This window comes from Anser brachyrhynchus (genome assembly GCF_964034855.1).
Source record: "Anser brachyrhynchus genome assembly, chromosome: Z".
Lineage (NCBI taxonomy): Eukaryota > Metazoa > Chordata > Aves > Anseriformes > Anatidae > Anser > Anser brachyrhynchus.
Genome location: NC_137697.1, coordinates 16,458,977 through 16,477,295, shown reverse-complemented (window position 1 = coordinate 16,477,295; position 18,319 = coordinate 16,458,977). Strand labels below are relative to the sequence as shown.

The 18,319-nt window shown below is 40.6% G+C and overlaps 1 protein-coding gene and 1 long non-coding RNA gene across 52 annotated transcripts in view; one reads left to right on the top strand and one right to left on the bottom strand.

Moving 5' to 3' along the window:
- The window catches only part of LOC308185686 (uncharacterized protein), a 41,683-nt gene that overhangs the window by 6,865 nt on the left and 16,499 nt on the right, over positions 1-18,319 (top strand). For 6 of the 50 annotated variants that reach the window (XM_080574131.1, XM_080574133.1, XM_080574130.1 and 3 more), the window contains 3 exons: positions 1,300-1,374; positions 2,794-2,859; positions 4,061-7,348. In XM_080574131.1, the coding sequence (XP_080430257.1) occupies positions 1,300-1,374; positions 2,794-2,859; positions 4,061-4,512 (593 nt within the window). In that variant the 3' untranslated portion in view covers positions 4,513-7,348. Of the gene's footprint in view, positions 1-1,218; positions 7,349-14,929; positions 15,149-18,319 lie in introns of those variants that run through there. The other 44 variants (XR_013943612.1, XR_013943607.1, XR_013943613.1 and 41 more) reach the window with 43 other exon arrangements.
- Positions 933-14,934, bottom strand: LOC308185688. 2 transcript variants are annotated; one of them, XR_013943636.1, is made up of 3 exons: positions 14,802-14,934; positions 14,363-14,547; positions 933-10,907 (listed from the first exon to the last, which is right to left on the bottom strand). It is a non-coding gene; the product is annotated as an uncharacterized lncRNA (long non-coding RNA). The 2 variants fall into 2 exon arrangements; XR_013943637.1 differs by having other exon boundaries at positions 14,363-14,921.

Below are 18,319 nucleotides of genomic sequence, written 5' to 3'. Positions count from 1 at the left end.
CTAGGAAAGCTAGAGATCTTTAAAAAGAAAATAAGAAATCGCTAGGCTGTGAGCTAGGACTGGAAGAACTGAGGAAGAGAAGGGCAGAACTAATGTGAGTAAGAGCTGAAGGATGATCTGGTGTATAAACCCAGTCTATTGCCAACTCCACCCTCTAAATGGCATTTGCTGCCAGGGAAATTGGATCCACCCTGCACTGATTCTAGCATCAGAAAAATCCTCCTAAAATAGCTCTGGGCCTTACAAAAGTTGCAGTTTCCTTCCCGATAATTGATGCTGTGGTGACAACCTGCATCTGGTACTCATGAGTTGCAGTCACCACATCTGCTAGGGGGAAGAAGGCAACTTTTTCCCTTTCCTCAGTCTCTTGCCTTGTCTGCAGGGATGGTCCGTGAAGTGAAAAATTGTGTGTTCAGTTTGAGCACTTATCGAAAGGGACGGTGTCCCCTAATACTAGCGACTTGGAAATGAGTATGCAACCGGTGTTGACTCAGGTTTTTAAGAAGTGTAAATGAAGAGGAACCACTTTAAGAGTAACTGGGGATTGGTCTAAGTTGCATTATTGCCATTGAATGTGGGTTTATTTCGTCCTGTTTACTAAATGGGGAGTATAACCATGGCAACATTCATGACACGCTCTGTATGGATCTGCCAACACAAGGGTGAAATTAGCATTCCGAAGACAACTGTTTGAAAGTAGCTTGTGAACTGAAAAAGCATGTTTCAGACTACAGTCTGGATGATGATACGCTTCACCATTTGCAGAGAGAACGTTATGCAAAATTTGCTAGTTTGGCTTAAGTGCTCTCAGCGAGAATATTTGTGGTATCATTTGTATAGATCTTACCTTGATGAGTGAAAACATAATGGTGTAAATATTAATAGTCAGTGGTGATTCTTAAGTATACTGAAAAATACAAATACAGCTAGAGTTTTATGCTCAACTTTAGTGCAAAGATAGTTGAAATCAGTTCACTTGGGGAAAAATACAGAATGACAATTCCTAGACAAGATGAAAGTTCTACTTATAAAATAAAATAAATACTATTTCTACATATAAAGAAAAAAAAAAAGAGCCTGGGGTGAATGGAAATAAGGAGGGGAATGTAAAAGGAACCTCCTAGATCATAGTCAGTCCTCTGCTGTCCTCGGTATAAACTGTTGATAGTCTTGTAATTAATTTTTGTTGCTGTTGCATGTTGTGTGAATTTTTTGCAGAAGTCTTTTATATGGAGAATCGTGGTCTGACGGCGTGAGGATGGACTCAATAATACATCGCTTCTTCATGTCCCTGTACAGGTCACTTCTTTCTGAAAGGAGCAGAGTCAAATGTAACTACGCATTTCTGGATGACAGTACTACAACCTGTTGCAAGTAACCCTGAACAAAAATATTTCCCTGATTACTTTTGCCTGCACTTCCATCTGAGGCTAACTTCACCGTTTTTTGTTTGAGTCAGTTCCCTCTTCTGTGTGCATCTGTCACATAGCAGGAAAGACATGTTTCTGTAAATAAGCTTCACAAGTCATTTAGGAGATGTGTAGGAAAATACAGAACTGCTTTTAAGCAAGACTTAAAGACTTTTGAAAGTTGGCTAGATTTTAAGCTGACTCTGCCCTTTCAACAGATGCTGTGAACAGTGACTGCTCTTTATTGCCTCAGCACACCATCTTGGGATAACACATCGGCCAGTCTGATGGAATATTTTATGTAGAGTTACTACTTCCTGTGAGTCAGTGCTGTAAAAGGCAATTGCGTCTGCAAAGAACACAGCATCCTTCATGTCCCTTGCTGCCCTCATGACTGAAAATGATGCATTTAGGGTGGGTTATGTTAGTCCTAAGAATAATACGGATCTATAGAAATTATGGAAATACTGCTTGTAATATATAAACGACTAATTAGATATTTTTTCTGTGTTTGGAACGTATGGGAAAAACCCAAACTTTATCACTTCAGAGGGTAAGAAAACACATCCTATTTCAGCAGTAACTCAGGAAGATGTTAGCCACCGGAGCTAGGCTTAAAATGTCACATGTTCAGATAACTTAAATCAGCGTTTACATTCTAACTGGTTGAGCAGCTATCTGGATTGCTACTGTTAGTTCTCAATAAATTTGAAACTGGTAAAGACAATCCAGAGGACTTGACAAAGTTGAGAGTACTGGCAGCAAAAAGGGCAAAATTCAGATGATTACTGGTCGTCAGTCTAGCACCTACGTCAGCCAAAAATGTGTAACTTATATCAGTCCAATCAAGAAGCTATTAAAGGAAATTGGCAGAACTAATGTTGGGAACTATGGGTATATGAAAAATAGATCTGACCACAGTTTTGTTAGACAACACACTTGATAAAACATACAGTGTTTACATCACAATAGTGTTTGTGTAGTTCTTAGACTTCTTCCTGACTTTTTGTCTTACTACTTCATGGCACTTTCTATATGTCGTGCTAATATGACCTGTTACTTAACAGAACATTGGTTAACTAACGGTTGAAAACAAAATAGCAAATGGGGGATTTTGACTGAGCACATTAAGATTATTTTAGGAATCGATTTTTGCTATGTACAACTTAATGTTTGCTTTAAATGACATCAAAGTTTGTACAAAATTAATAACCGTAGCTCAAAAGATGGGGATGTAATATGCCACAAAGATAAGTCAATGATGCAGTCTAGGTGACTTTGTTTAGTAAGTTGAATGCAAGCAGACAATTGTTTTGTGGGTAGCTAATAAGTAATACATCTGTGAACAGTGAAAGCAGGCTATCATTTTCACCTGTCCGTTTAGTCTTCTCACCAAATACCAGAGCTCAAGAAAGAACAAAGAAGACACCCAAATCCAGGACCATTGAAGGTCAGTTGAGCAAGTTGTTTTCAAAATAAAATTTCATAGAAAACACAGCCTTTTGTTTTAGGGGACCTTCCAATTTGTTTTTCTGGGATTCTCTGAGTATTATGGCTGTTATCATCTTTAAAGCCTGCAGTTATGCTGCATGCTTAAACTAATTCATTATGTCATCTCACAGTAATTCTGTAACATTCCCGTGCTATAGATTTACTCCTGAACTTTGAGCCAGTCTTTTTAAATATTTGTCTTGTACCATAGCTGCTTCACTACTTCTGCATTTGCTATCAATCAAACTACACTTTTATATAATCATCAGCAAGTTTACAGACCATGTTTTTCCCCTGTGCAGACAATCCCCATGCCAGAGGATCTTTTAGCTCTCTAACTGACCCAACTTACACAAAACAGCCTTAATGCTGCTAGTGCTAATGGTTCTTATGGAAAAAAAAAATACATATGTGCTTTTCTTCCTGCGCACTCATTTTTTCCTGTCTCTTCCAGGTCTTCTAGTGTTAGAGCCTTACAAAATTGCCCTAGATCATTTCTGAACAACTGTATTGGTACAGCTGTAAAAAATAAGGGAGTAAAGCCATATCTGCAGATAATTCCTGTGATCTAATCATCAGTCACGTTATAGCAAAGTTAATGCTGCTGTTGCCTTTTTCAACTTCAGAAAATTGTGTGTTGCTGGACCTAATAAGAACTGAAAGTGCAGGTTGGATTTTTTCTTCTGTTAATGAGTTTTTATTTGGGGATTTAGAGGAGAAATGAAGAGGTGCAGAGGGATTTATCAAGAAAGATAACAATGAATGAACTCCTGAACATGGTGCTTTGGTCAAAAAGACTCATGTAATTCTTGGCTACAAAGAGAGAAATCTCTAGAGACTACAATGACAATAGTAGTTCTGTGTTTGTCACTGAAGCAATTTTTTGTTAGAATTTGCTTTGTCCAGTTTAGGATCCAAGAAGACTGTTGGTAAACAGAAATCTTTGAGAGAAGAGCAAGAAAACAACACATCCTTATCTCCAAATTTCAGAGAGATGATTTGAAGGGTGGGCTGTTCAGCGGATAAGGAATTGGCTGGATGGCCACACTCAGAGAGTGGTGGTCAGTGGCTCTGTGTCCATGTGGAGGCCGGTGGCGAGTAGTGTCCCTCTGTGGTCTGTCTAGGAACAAGTAATGTTTAATGTCTTTTCAGTGACATAGACAGTGGGATCGAGTGCACCCTCAGCAAGTTTGCAGATGACGCCAAGCTGAGTGGTGCAGTCAGTACAACAGAAGGAAGGGATGCCGTCCAAAGGGACCTGGACAGGCTGGAGAAGTGGGCCCACCTGAACCTCATGAGGTTCAACAAGTCCAAGTGCAAGATGCTGCACCTGGGTTGGGGCAATCCCAGACATGAGCACAGACTGGGAGAAGAACCCATTCAGACCAGCCCTGCGGAGAAGGACCTGGGGGTTCTGGTGGATGAAAAGCTCGACATGAGCCAGCAGTGTGTGCTTGTAGCCCAGAAGGCCAACTGCATCCTGAGCTGCATCAACAGAGGGGTGGGCAGCAGGTGGAGGGAGGGGATTGTGCCCTCCTGCTCTGCCCTTGTGAGGCCCCACTGGGAGTGCTGCATCCAGCAGCATCCAACCATCCTGGTTGGAACCAGGTGATCCTTAAGGTCCCTTCAAACCCAAGCTATTCTACGAAGTAAAAAAATCATTGATTCATGTGGTACAGGATGAGTGATATAAGGAAGTTTTTCTCTGTGGTTTGTTAAACCAAAAAATGTATTGACTAATGTCCAAAAGTACCTGCAGTGAAATAGAAACTTAAGACCTGGCTTTTCAATCTAGCTCACAAAGACATAACACTATCCAATTGCTGTTGCTGAAATCAAACAAAACCTGACTAGAATCGTGTGGTAAATTTTTCCCTAAACAATGGGTATCTAACCATTGGAACAGTTTTGTGAGAATTATAATGGCCTTTCCATCTCTCCTCATTTCTACCTGACGAGTTGTCTTTCTTAAAAGACATGTTCTAGATGAACTAGATGGTTCAGGAACTTCTGCGACAAAACTGATCAGCCCCAGATGGTCACAGTAGGTGTTCTAGCGTAATCTCCTGTGGGGACCAAGCTGGTTTTGGTTCTACTTCAGCTCTGCTATGGGCTTACCGCATGCTTCATATTTTTGCCTATGGATGCTCACAGCTGCAGCACTACCTGTCTAAATGGTCTGGCAAGGGGTGTGGACTGCATAAAAGCCTGTCCTAAAGATAAGGTGTCCACAGAGGACAACCAGCCACATGTGGAATTTTAATACTCCCTTTTCTAATTATTGAAATTTCTAAGCAACAATCTTAGGAATTAAGAGTTCATCTGGTAGCTGTGCTTCTATAAGATTCCAGACGGAAGGTGGAATACTGTTTGGATTAAAAGTGCTAGCATTAACTTTTGTGTTCCTGCATGGTTTTAAATGCACCAAGGATATGTCCATATGGACACCTGATCTTTTGGCTTGTCCAGAATTTGTTTTTGGGCTCTTGTAAAGTGGTATCTAGCGTTAAAGGAAAAAATGCAAAATAATAAGTAACACTAGCTTATCATTATTTACAGCAAACCAATTCCCTCTTTGCTCGTAGAAGACCAAAATGATGTATTTGCCTGGCTGAAAATTTCTTTTTTGCAAGTAATAAGAAATGCAGAGATCCCTTACAATGGTTACTTCAGCCTTATTGCAGCTTGGGGCAAAACCACATTGGCAGAAAGACAATGTCCTGTCTCTAATGGCTGTGAAGCCTCTCTGAACTTGACCCAAATTTGAACTTATACAAAAGGGACCTCTGTGCAGTGACAAAAACTTAAAAACAGAGTATAATTACGTAAGAAATTCAAAATAAGTTGGGGAGCATGTTTGAATGAGATCAGCATTCCAAGTAATCCCTAACAAGAATTGGATGTTTGTATCTCTGCTGCCACACATTTTTCTTTATGATCTTCTGAATGTTCTATTAGTCTTCCTCCAAACTGAAACCTTATACCTGATAGCAGCCCTTCTTGGCAGACTTTTGGTGCAAAGTTGGCCATAGTATCTCACGCAAGTCTCCCAAACTCTTTAAATACTTTGATACCGATGAGGAAGGGATGTGTTTAAAAAAAAAAAATCACAGAAAGGTCCCTGTGTTTTCCTGTCTTCTTTTGCAGAAGCTAATAAATCAACTGATTAAAGAAGTCAATGGAAAGAAGAGTGCCAGTGCTGTCATGAAGGCAGTAGCTAGCACTGGTCGCCTCGTCTTTGTAGCACTGACTAGGAGGAAGCTATGCTTATTGCTCACCTTGGTATTAGTAGCTCCAGGTCTTAGCCTCTACTCAGATGAAATGAGTAACTAAGCTCCCAAACAGTCATATTTTACTACCAAGAAGATGATTTATTCACTTTCAGGAGTAGTTTTTCTCTTTTATGTTCTCATCAGACTGCTTTGCATGTTCTGTGTGGTTTCACTGGTCACCACTCATCAAGGAGTACTTGTTATGTGTTACACTCCCTCATCCATGTTTGAATTAGATAGCTGTTTGATCATACTTAAAAAGCAAACTACTTTGGAAATATACAGCTAAGAAAAGCATCCAGTTTCCACAGACAGTTCGTATTTCATACGCCTGAGTCTGTTGGGTGGATGGTCCAAGGCTTCCATGCCCTGGGAACTCTAATTTTGGATTGCGTGTTTTTAAGAATCGTCTTTAACATTGGATCTTTGGATGTCTCACCTGCCTGGCAACTCCCACTGAGACAGGAGACTCCAAAGTACAACTGTTGTGAGATGACTCCTCAGTTGATTTTTACATTCTCCTATAAGGAGTCTCGTGTCTTCATGCATGCACTCGGCACAGCATTTGCTGGTCTACATGCAACTACACTTGACCATCGTTCCACCCTTTCTCACAGGCATCTGAAGAAACAACTTTTGGTCTGTGTCTGTGGGGAATGGAGGCAAAATCTTCTCCGTCCTCCTCTCCCCAGTTTGGCTTTCTGTCTTTGCACTGAAGGAAGTTTCTCTTCAGAAGCAGCCCAAGTCTTTTTTAAAGACTTCTGATGAGGTTTTCCTGGGAGACAGACCAGGCTTATGTCAAAGTGCAGTGATAACAGTTGATTGTTAGTAGCAGCAATCTAATTGCTCCACCAGGCAGAAAGCATTCCTGGTTGAGGTACTCTTGAAGGCAGTTTCAACTCCATAGATATCATCTCGTTTCTACTACAAAATGGAGCATGTAACCTGCACTTAAATTACAATGAAATCCTATCCACGAACTGGCAGCCATTCCCCTGACTCTCATACCTTGCTTTTAACATATGGGTTGACTGACACAATCAGATCAAATGGTTTTCCAGACTTCTTGCTGCTTCCACTGGGCATCGTTTCTCATTTAATATTCCTGCAGTGAGGCTGTATCGCCAATGATAGTTCAGATTTTCATCTGGTGTAAATTATCATAGTTCTAGTCAACTTCAATGGATTTGATAATTTATACCATCTGAGGTTCTGCATCTGAAAACCATATAATAAAAAGCAGATGCTATTTTAACTAATCTGAAAAATAAGTGCCTAGTATTTGCCCAAGTGTAGCTATTTTAATACCTGCTACTTACTGCCAGCAGTCAACTGCATGCTAGAGACTTAAAGTCCTTTGTCCTGTGTCTGAGTAACTGGGATAGTGTCCTGTATTTATCAAAAATGAAGGTTGAACAGAGACTGCAAAAGCCCTTGACAGCAACTTTGCTGAGAGACCTGAAAGCCAACACTCCTTTTGCAAAGCCTTTATACTGACCATGATCATTATTATACATGATATTTTAAAGCAGCTGCTTAGCTTTGTCACTTTAATATGTTTTCATTTTGATTTCTATATTCTTCTTCAAGCCACATGAACATTGGTTGATGTTTGGTGTCTATCTGACCTTGTAAGTAATAGGAGATTGCATGGATTGCACATCAACTGTCTATGTCAAGTATATGGTAAGAATTTGTGAAATGTTTTACAGAAAGCGTGGTCTCTGACCTATTCCAGAATGTGATACTGTAAATAAAGCGTCTATCACAGCGTGTTTGAGGAAAATGTGTATTCTTTATTTACACTTCTTGGTTTAACAATTCACACAGAACAAATCATTTTTATATTACTGGACTATGTTACACAGTTTCATCTGTAAGAACTATTTGTGCCATTGTTGTCGTTTAACCCGGCTGGCAGCTAAACACCACACAGCCGTTCGCTCACCCTCCCCCCTCCCTCTCTGGGATGGGGGAGAGAAACGGGAAAGTGAAGCCTGTGAGTTGACATAAAGACAGTTTATTAAGATAGGAAAATAATAATAACAATAATAATAGTAATAATGATGATAGTATTATTAATAATAATGTGTACGAAACAAGTGATGCACAACGCAATTGCTCACCACCCGCTGACCGATGCCCAGCCTATCCCCGAGCAGCCGGCCCCCCACCCCGGCCAGCCACCCCTATATATTGTTTAGCATGACGCCAGATGGTATGGAATACCCCTGTGGCCAGTTTGGGTCAGCTGTCCTGGGTCTGTCCCCTCCCAGCTCCTGCTGCACCCCCAGCCTGCTCGCTGGCAGGACAGAGCGAGAAGCCGAAAAGTCCTTGGCCTGGTGTAAGCACTGCTCTGCAACAATTAAAACATCAGCATGTTATCAGCGCTCTTCTCATCCTAATCCAAAACATAGCACCCTACCAGCTACTAGGAGGAAAATTAACTCTGTCCTAACTGGAACCAGGACAGCCATAAGGCATGAAGCTTTCCCCTGTTACTTTGAAATTTATTTGCAATTGCTCCCTTTCTATTAATAACAACAGGGCATAGATATAAACAGCACATTTTTATAAATCGCATTCAGGCCTGGCTCAGGCATACTTCATGACTGCTACCCACTGGGGACACCTTTACTGAATGGCAGAAGTTTCTGTCTGTTCTCAAAAAACATCCGCAATAGATCAGTGAGAAAAAGAATAAAATTTTATTCCAACTTGTTCCCCAGAAGTCACTGATCTGACTGTCTGTGCACCTTGCAAGGACATTATGTCCATCTAGACCTAAAAGTAACTTCTCCTGGTATGCATGAGTAGAAGCATTGATTAATAACAGAATAGTGGATTTTAGATCAGCTTCTCTGTTCTTTTCCTGCTACTTGAAGGTTTATCTAACTCTAGGGCCGGTTGTTTCATGTTTCCGCTGCATCATCCCCTCTGTTTAATACCCTCATGCATACTTTGAGAAATCTCTAGCTACCACTTAATTCCTAAATCCTCCAATTGCTGAGGGGGATAGGGGCAGGGGGAGCAAGCTAGGGTTGGGCACTATTTTTCTTTCCTCATCTGTAGTCAAATTTTCTTACAAATGTGTAAACAAGAATGAGTTATGACTAACCAATCTAAAGAAACTAGATGTTTACAATCTCAAATTGTGAGTGAGATTTCAACAATACGTGTCAGGTCCTACTGCAGTCGTGGGGCTTGGTGAGGGGATCATGGGTTGGTTGCTTTGGACAATAGCTGTGACTGAGCTATTGACCCAGCAGAGCACACTGCATGCCAGAGGAACACACTTGCCTTTCACAAGCCTTATGGAGGTGCAAACAGAAGCATGATAAAAATCATTTGTCTGACAGAAGGTAAATAAAACACCATCAAGGGTAGCTAAAATGTCCTTTTTAGGTTGGTGGCAAAGCTTAAACAAGAAGCTCCCCAAACTTCTCTTGTACTTCCTCTACTCAGCCTCCCAATTTTTTTACGTTCACTGCTGCTTGACTACTGTGTGCCTCTCAGTGACCTCATCTTACCACAGAGGGACAACATCCTCTGCCTATCCAAACAGTGGCTGCCTTCCAGTCCTTCCAGTCCTCATTCCCCTGCCGTCTTGCCATTACATGGGAATGTATGCTCATAGAAAATTGCATATACATATATATACCCGTAATGTGTAACTATAGGTACTTAAAGGAAATAATCAGAAGTACAGTCATTTTTACATTTAGGGTAAACAGATAACTTGTAAGTATACTAAATACTTTGTGCAGCCAGCATGTTTGAGTAGAGCTTTACTCCCTTAGGAGAAATGACTATTTCTTCTACTTGTGCTTCAAAATATGCTGCTTACTTTTTGCAGTGCTATCATGGATAGAGAGTGTATGTTATGTGTTGGGCACAAATATGGCAACGCTTGGGTTATTTGACATGCTGACAAATTAATTTGAATTTATTTGCAGCTAAGCAAAGTGCCATATCCAAAACCTGATTTTAATTATGGATATTCGTTTTGGCATTTGCTAGAACAAATAGACAGCATCTTATGGCAGAAATGAGTTTGCATGATAAAATATAAAGTAAGATTCAGTACCTGCAACAACTCGGATCTGGCCAAAGGATGCCCCACCCACTGAGATATCAGTTAGCTCCACAACCCGTACAGCAAGAATAAACAAGAGAACAGGAAGGATAAACAAAAAAATTAACATGTTCCTACATTTACTGGACACCTTTCCATGTAATCATCAGGAGGACTGAAATAGCTTTTGAATCCAGCTGCACATGCAAAAACTAAAACAATGCCATTCTACATGTTAAGCATATGAAGTATATCTGAAATAAGAGGATTGACAATTGAAGTCCTCTACTGCAAATTATCATGTGTTACAATACTTGTTCTCCTTCGGTTCAAGTCACGCCAGCAGGGGATATTCGTAGCCCTGAAACAGCACAGGCATAATTTCCTCTGAGTGGCAGCTAGGCAAAGTGGAATGGTGATGCAGCTCTCACCTTGGCAGCTGGGGAGGAAAGTGCTTGTGCCCTGGGAGATGTTGAGATGCAGAGAAGGGGGTCAGCATGAGCTCCTCCCACTAAGCTGGTTTTGCAGCCTGTCCCTCCTTTTTTAACAATGTGTGAACCGGGTTGTAGTCAATTGCTTCTTGTTCTGCTATTTCCGTCAACAGTCTTTTCAAAACCAAAAACATTTTACTAAGCTGAACTAGCAGGATTTTCCTTTCACCTGTGAGTGAAAAAAAAAAAAAAAAAAAAAAAGAAAAAAAAAAAAGGCTTGGAAAGGATCACAGGACAAGGGTAAGGTGCCAGTAACTGTCTTTAGTTAAATGCAGCCCAGAAAGAGAGAACAGATCCCTGGCACATCTTCCCCTTTTCAGATCTCTTTCAGGTCATCTGATTTACTAGATTTTGTCACTCCTCTTTCCACATGACATCCTTATCTGCTCAGTCTCCCTTCTGCAATTCCAGGTCCTTATTCATACCCTTTTCTATTGCTTCAATTTCTTATCAGTGCTGGTTTGTGCTGCTTTAAGGAAAAAAAATAAATAAATCAGAGGAATAACAACCCAAACAAAGCCACAACCTTTGCTTTCCTTCTGATCCTGTTCTTCCCTGTTCCAGCATACTCCGTTTAATCTCTGACCAGCCTACAAAGCTTGTTTGACAGAAGTCAGGCGTGCTCACCACTGCCTGTGGAGCAGCTATGCCTGGAGACTGGAGTGACACCAATTGCCTGGGTGACATCAGCTGCCGGAGGAAGGTGATAGAGCCGCGTGGGATTATCACCTCACCTCTTCTAGTCCGAGCAGCCCCTCACACCAGCTCCAAATGCCCCAAGTGTTTTGGTGAAAGGTTTCATACTGAAATTTGCTTGTTCCTCCCCTCCCAGTGCCACTTTAAAAAGCTGCCTACATCCTGCCGGCCTGACCAGCGCGTGAACATCAGGCAGCAAGGGCTGCATCCTGATAAGGGCAGAGGAAAGAAAGCAAACCCACTTACACAAGACCGTAGCAGCTGTAGTACCTCTGTCAGGCCAAGTGCTGTGTATCCGGTGGAACAGGCAAACCACTGTCTTCTTCACCCTCATGTCCTGCTGCTATCAGCAGCGTAAAATGTATGACCCAAAACGTGGCCACTACAGTTAAGGACAGGACTGATGTGAAAGCTACCTTGTGACAAGAAGCTAAGTTTCACTGAGAATTTGATGATATAGGAAAGCAGTTTTCCGAGTAAAAAAGATTTGCCTCACAGAAGGATTTTGTGCTTGTTTAGTTACACACAGGATGCAGTGTGCTGTAGGTGTGTAGTGTATATGTGCCTGTCCAGAGTCAGGATAGCACAGGAAAATGCACGCAACCCCCTCATAAGGGAAATGCATCCATCAGAGAGTGGCAGCTTCAGTACAGTAGCATGGACCTTCATATGCAATGAGAACATTCACAGCTTCTTTTACATGGGCGTGATGCACTCGTCACTCATAAAAGTTCAAACCTGGTGGAAATCCTTCTGAAGCAGGAGAGCTTTTTGCTCCCAGTCACCTTGTGGGAATGAACTCCAACTACTAAAATCTTTCTTTTCTACAGAACACATTTCCTTGACAAGCTTTCTATTGTTGTCCTTTCGGTTTTACCATGCGTTTTCTCCTTCTTATATTACAAAAATGTAAATAAGAGGTTAATTTCTTTCCTTTGCTTGTTCTTTTTGTACTGTGCTCAAATTTCCGTTTTATCTCAGATCTATGTCCCACTAAATACTGAATTTTTCTTTCTCCTGTGCAAACAACGGAAACTTATAATTTCCAGAACCTCTGTATTTCTGTTACTTTTTTCATTATTTTTTTTTCATTTTAAGTGAGGACACTCACACTCAGAATAAAAGCATGAAAATGTACCCCACCGTACCTGACTCACACCTGCGGCTAGCTCTTACCTAGATACATGGCTTTTTTATTAAGAACTATCTGACATCAAGGAGGCCCAATTAAAGGCCATAGAAGGAGAAATCAAGCTGAATTGACATTTACATTGATTTTTCTATTAAATTTAAAGTATATTTGCAATTATTAAAATAAATTATGTGAAACTAACAGAATAAATACATACGTTGAGGACATTAACATCATTTTAATTGTTAGATGTTTTCTGTTAAAGGCATTTCTGTCATGTCATAATATAAGATCTGACTGATGTTGGTAGCTGCTCTTTTTCCTTACAGTAAAACAAATTTGTGTGCACATATAAATTAGTGCAGTTGTACTCTTCCTTGCTAACATTTAGCAATGCATATATGTACATCTGAATCGGTATAATAACTGAATGCATTTTAAAGAGGTAACAGTATTTCATTTGAATTTAAATGTCTTGTTTTGAATAAGCAGTTATGTTATGGAGCTAAATCAGTCAGCTTAACAACAAAGGGCAGTATGCTGATGAATTATGTATGTTATCAGCATTTTCTGCCTGCTGATAATTGACAGGTATCATGGCACCTTCTACAAACTTCCTGTAATTATATGCCACATATCAAACACCAACTTACGTGTAATGGTCCTCCCCCCACACGTATACACACAAAATATTTTTATGTTTTATTTAAAGCTTACAGCATTTTTAAATTTTCTTTTTCTCTCTGAGGTTTCCAGGCTGCATTGCTACGCAGCCAATTCAACAATTTTAAATTAATAAGATTTCTTCAGCGTTAGCTTGTCAGAGTCACTTATTCAAGCTTTTGTTCCATACTTTTTTTTTTCTTTTTCATAGTAAGGATAAACCAATATCAAAGAAAATTTACCTTGTAATTGTTTAAGAGAAATTATCTGCAGTTTGGATATGTGTAGTAAAACTCGATCTCAGTCTTTGATACCAAGTCCCTGCCCTTAATGACAAATAAATTTTAGTCGTTATATCGCAGTTTCAGGTAGTAACAGGTTAAAAAAACTAGTGTCTTAACAGAACTGAATATATAGCTAGTTCTTCTTGGTAATATGCATGTAGTTCAGACTAACTCCACCATAACAAGTATACATTAATTGTATAGCTGTGGAACCGGACTCATTAGAAGCAATGCTTACTGATTCAATTTAACCACTGCTGGTATCTTAGCACACGATTCAGAATTACTTTTCTTGTAATTCAGAGTTCTGCTCCTTGAAAGAAAATTAATTTTGCTGAGAATTATTTTAATAAACCTGTGATAATAAATCTATAATTAAACAGGAGTCTTTTAGTTACCTTGAAGGGCTTTTTACTTATATTGCCTTAAATACTCAAATTTTTATATTTTAATATAATAACCTATATTCAGTAAAGGGTACGGCTGGTATGTGTAAAACAGCAGCACTAGTGTATGCTGTACAGGAGTTCCTCACTCTCTTGTCATTGCACCCTTTACAGTATTCACTACCAGAGAAGATACAAGAAAACAAAATTACAGAAAGTAATTATGCGTAAACAAAATTAGGTAAATATCTCTTTTGTTCCCACTAATTTAGACTTCATGAGTCAACTTCTTTAGAAACCAAAGCTTATATTCTTGTCCTTATCTTTGACTAAGCTGGTCTTGAAGCTGCTAATGAAAAAATGACCCAATATTCTGTTTCTCACTGAATCGGAATATACTATTAAACATATTTACAAAGAATCCTTCATTAAAAATAAATAAATAAAATGCAAAATATTATACCTTAGGACTGTGGTAGAATGCGACAGCCTATGAACAGTCAGTAACAGCGAAGGAGATGTAAGCTACAACCGCCAGTTGTAACATCCTCCAGGACTGGGAAAAAAACAACAGTAATCTTGCAGTAGGACGTGATTCTGGGCATTTATCTGGATGTAGGACCTGATAGACTGGAGAGCTCCAAAAACCTAGGCATAGATAGATAAGACAAAAAGCAGATTTTTAGCAGTTATTGGTTAATGCTTATGCAAACGATTATTAAGGACCATAAGTAAATCCAATTTTCAAAGACTTAGCACCCAGTTGAAGTAAACCCAAAATTCAGAGGGACACACGGAGGCATTCTGCTACCGGGCCGACTGCTGACTTGTTGATTTTCAGCCTAGTGTTTAGTCCCTACAGCCGACTGCAAAAATATTGCTTGAAATTTTCTTAAAGGCACCTCTAGGCGGAAAGATGTGAAGAACTGCAAACATGATTTAAACAGAAATGATCGTGTTCTCTCTCTGATTTGTATTTTATGTTGCCACAAATGCACACAACACTTCTGGAGTGGGTTTTGTTTTCTAGCTGCTGCTTTTCCAGCTTAGCCTGAAGCGGCACAGATGTCTTCCAGAAGGCCATCGGTTTCGGCAGGAGATCTCCACTTCACCCCAGATGTATCTGAGGAGCTCAGAGAAGTGAAGAGGCCAAAGTGCCTGGAGAAGACAAGACTTGCAGATGCAGTGTCCCAAGGATATACAGGAACCACTCTTAGAGAGGAGGGGCAAACCAAGGACATTTCCAGAGGTAGGCTTATTCAGCCCACTAAAATGAAGATTAGGTGCGGATTGGATTACTTCTGATAAAAACAAACCTTGAATACCTTCTATTCTGTGCCCTTCTAAAGAATAATCAAACTAACATTCAAAACAAAGCAGACTCTGTGATTCCTTTTCATCTTTTAATGGCCTCTTCACCTGTCAATCTGCTAAGCATAGTCTAATTTGTTTAGGGCTAAATAATACACCACTTTCTTCACAGGAGCGGTACGTATTTAGGCAAGTAATCTTATGAAATTAACAGGACTACTCCTTTAATTAAGGGGTTCAGGACGGGACCTTGGCAAAGACCTTTCCTTGTCTGTGAACTTTCACATCAAAAGTGCTTACATAAGGGTTTATTATTATGTTAAAGCAGCATTATCTGATTATTTTTTTTTAATGGGGGTGGGCTGTGTTGCCTCCTTGGGGGCCGTCACAGGCTCCAGCTCTGTCTTTGCATTATAATGTGGTCAGAAAAGAGTCTTTTACATACGCTTCTGCCACAGAATAGATGTGTCGCATCATGGGCACGGATGGGTGCACTTCCAAGCACGTACCGGAGGAAGATACACAGAGCCCTTGGGAAACAGGCAGAAATATTTGCCAGCACAGCCCGCTGGCCCCGGAGGGTGACCCTGGGAAGGAGAGCATCGTGGAGCAGGGATGGGCCAAGGGTCTTCTGCTGGGCTGGGCAGGACTGGTGGCACCCACGTGGGCATCCCTGCTCTCGGCGTATTTCACTTCTGCTTGCGATCATGGGTCATCAGCTACGGGGTTGTGCAGATCCAAGCTGGCTGGTCAGTCCCTCAGAAAAGGGGCCATGTTGCCAGACTGCAAATGCCACATTTAAATTGAGCTTGCCCTGCAAGCCAGAGAGAGTGCCCATCTGCTGCATGGGCTGATGCAGCGGAGCGCTCCCAGTGATTCCTCTCAGCTGCTTCTGACAGGACCTACACCTATACCATTTTGTGGGTAGGCCTTCAAAGGGCGAGTTAAAAACACACTGGCCTATACTTGCCCCTAGAGAATAAGCACATCATTTCTGCTTATTTTGGCACTCGAGTCTACCAACAAAGAAAGTCTCACTGTGGCAAAACAGGCTGTCATGCTGATAGCAGCCTGACTTGATTAATATAGTTGCAAAGCTTGTTTTGCAATTCAAACCTTGTCAAGCCAAATCCGAAATGATTTTCCTGGATAAATCCAATTACAATGTAAATACTGGATCAGAACGTATTTTTGCTAACTACCAAGCCATTCTGTAAAAAAAATAATAAAATAATAATTAAAAAAAAAGAAAAGAGCCAAGGAGCCTTAAAGATAGATAGTTGCCTCTCGTGCCCAGCCAGCCCCACAGTGGTGGCAGAGGAGGCCGGAGCTGCTCTGGCACACAAAAGCCGTGCCCTGCTCAGCCCCAGCGCTGCTCCCACGGGAGAAAGGGTTCACAACAAGCCAGGGTGTCGTGGAAATAGACACCTCCACTATTCCCCATGTTTTTAAGTCCTTTCTTTCTGGGTACGCACCCTTCAGACCAGTTGAGGCATCGTCAGTCTTTGCTCCTCACGGTTATGAGGGCATCGATATTTCAAATCACGATAGTCATTTGTTGTAGGCTTCCATTTCATTTTAAAAATAAAGAAACCAAGTAAACGCTTCTTATCTTTGAAAAATACCAACAGGCAAGCAGTGGACATTTTCTCTGCCTGTAAAGCTGGCAGACCTATTGTCAGCATTACTAATTCTGAGAAGTTTGAAGACGAAATGCCAAATTCTTTGCAGCTGTTTTTCTGATTAGCTGGCATCCTCGACACCTGTGGTAGCTTTGGGCTCATGGGGTCTGATTTTCAAGTGAGTGGCAACTTGAAGGGTTCAAATAGCTGATAACAGCACCCTCAGCCTTGTGTTGTTGTTATTCCCAGCTAAAATAATGGGGTGCCGGGCCAGGGCGAGGGTCTCACCAGTGACAGCTGCCGCAAGCGGTCCTGTGGAAACAACCGGGCCATGCACAGGAGCAGACACATGTTCTGCACAGCAGGTGGAAACATTTCAGAAGAAAGCTTTTTTTCCACCTAAGAATAACAGTTGGTTGAAACTGAATGTTTCACAGGAAGGCGCAGTTTTGACAACAAGGACAACAGCACAGAAATGTGAAGGGTGTCTCTGGGATGGGGTGGGTTCGGGGCTGCTGGCCGATGCAGGCTTGCCTCTTCTCCTTTCTCTTATTAATGGAAAGCACAATTCCCCACTTTCTCTTTAAAACTGTTAGATGTTCCTCATTTCCTGAAAGGAATTATCTGGTGCCAGTATAGAAATAAAAGGCATTCTGAAATTTTTCACAGACAGAAAAGCTGTTTTCCATCCAGACTCAACAGGACAAAACTATTGGCAGGCTATTGACAAGGCTGGGGATTTCTGGACTTCTCCAGTCCAGATACCAGTTCTCCATCGCATGTTTAGTGCTGTATTTCATCGTAACAAAACAAAGAGCAAAAGAAATGTTTCCACCCACACCAATAGTCCCTGTGCTGATGATGCTTAGACTAGGAATTTATGTATCATTATATTTCAAAGATGCACTTTAAGTATTTACATGTTACTACTTCCTGAGTAATACAGACTGTACTTGTCTAGAGCTGTTTCTGCAGTACATTTTTTCAACACCCAATTACAACATACTTGCCTCAAGATAATTTGTGGAAAATTTCATGAGAACTGCATTAGCCCTGATTTCTACAAGATGTTATCGGAATCAAAACAAGAATTCATTAAATAAATATACAATATCTCTATGCCAATATTGTGTACTACTTCTACACCATGCACAAGTTCCAATTTCTATTTCATCAGTATCTGTCATATTAATAAAACAACAGTCTTAAGACCCAGTAAATATGTAGAAATGTGGAAAATGATGTTAAAATACCTGTGGAAAATGACAGGAAAAAATCTCAAAATTGGTTTACATAAAAGAATGGAGAATAACATTTAATAAAAACCAGGAAATTATTAAAAGCATCAAATCAATTACCCTATTTCTTTACTTTTGGTATCATGGATTAGTGTCACAATTCCCTGATGACACGAGGTAGGAACACGCTGTGCTTCATTGAAATGTTTCAGGGTTATTGCTATTGTTAATGTCAGAAAGTGTGAAAGA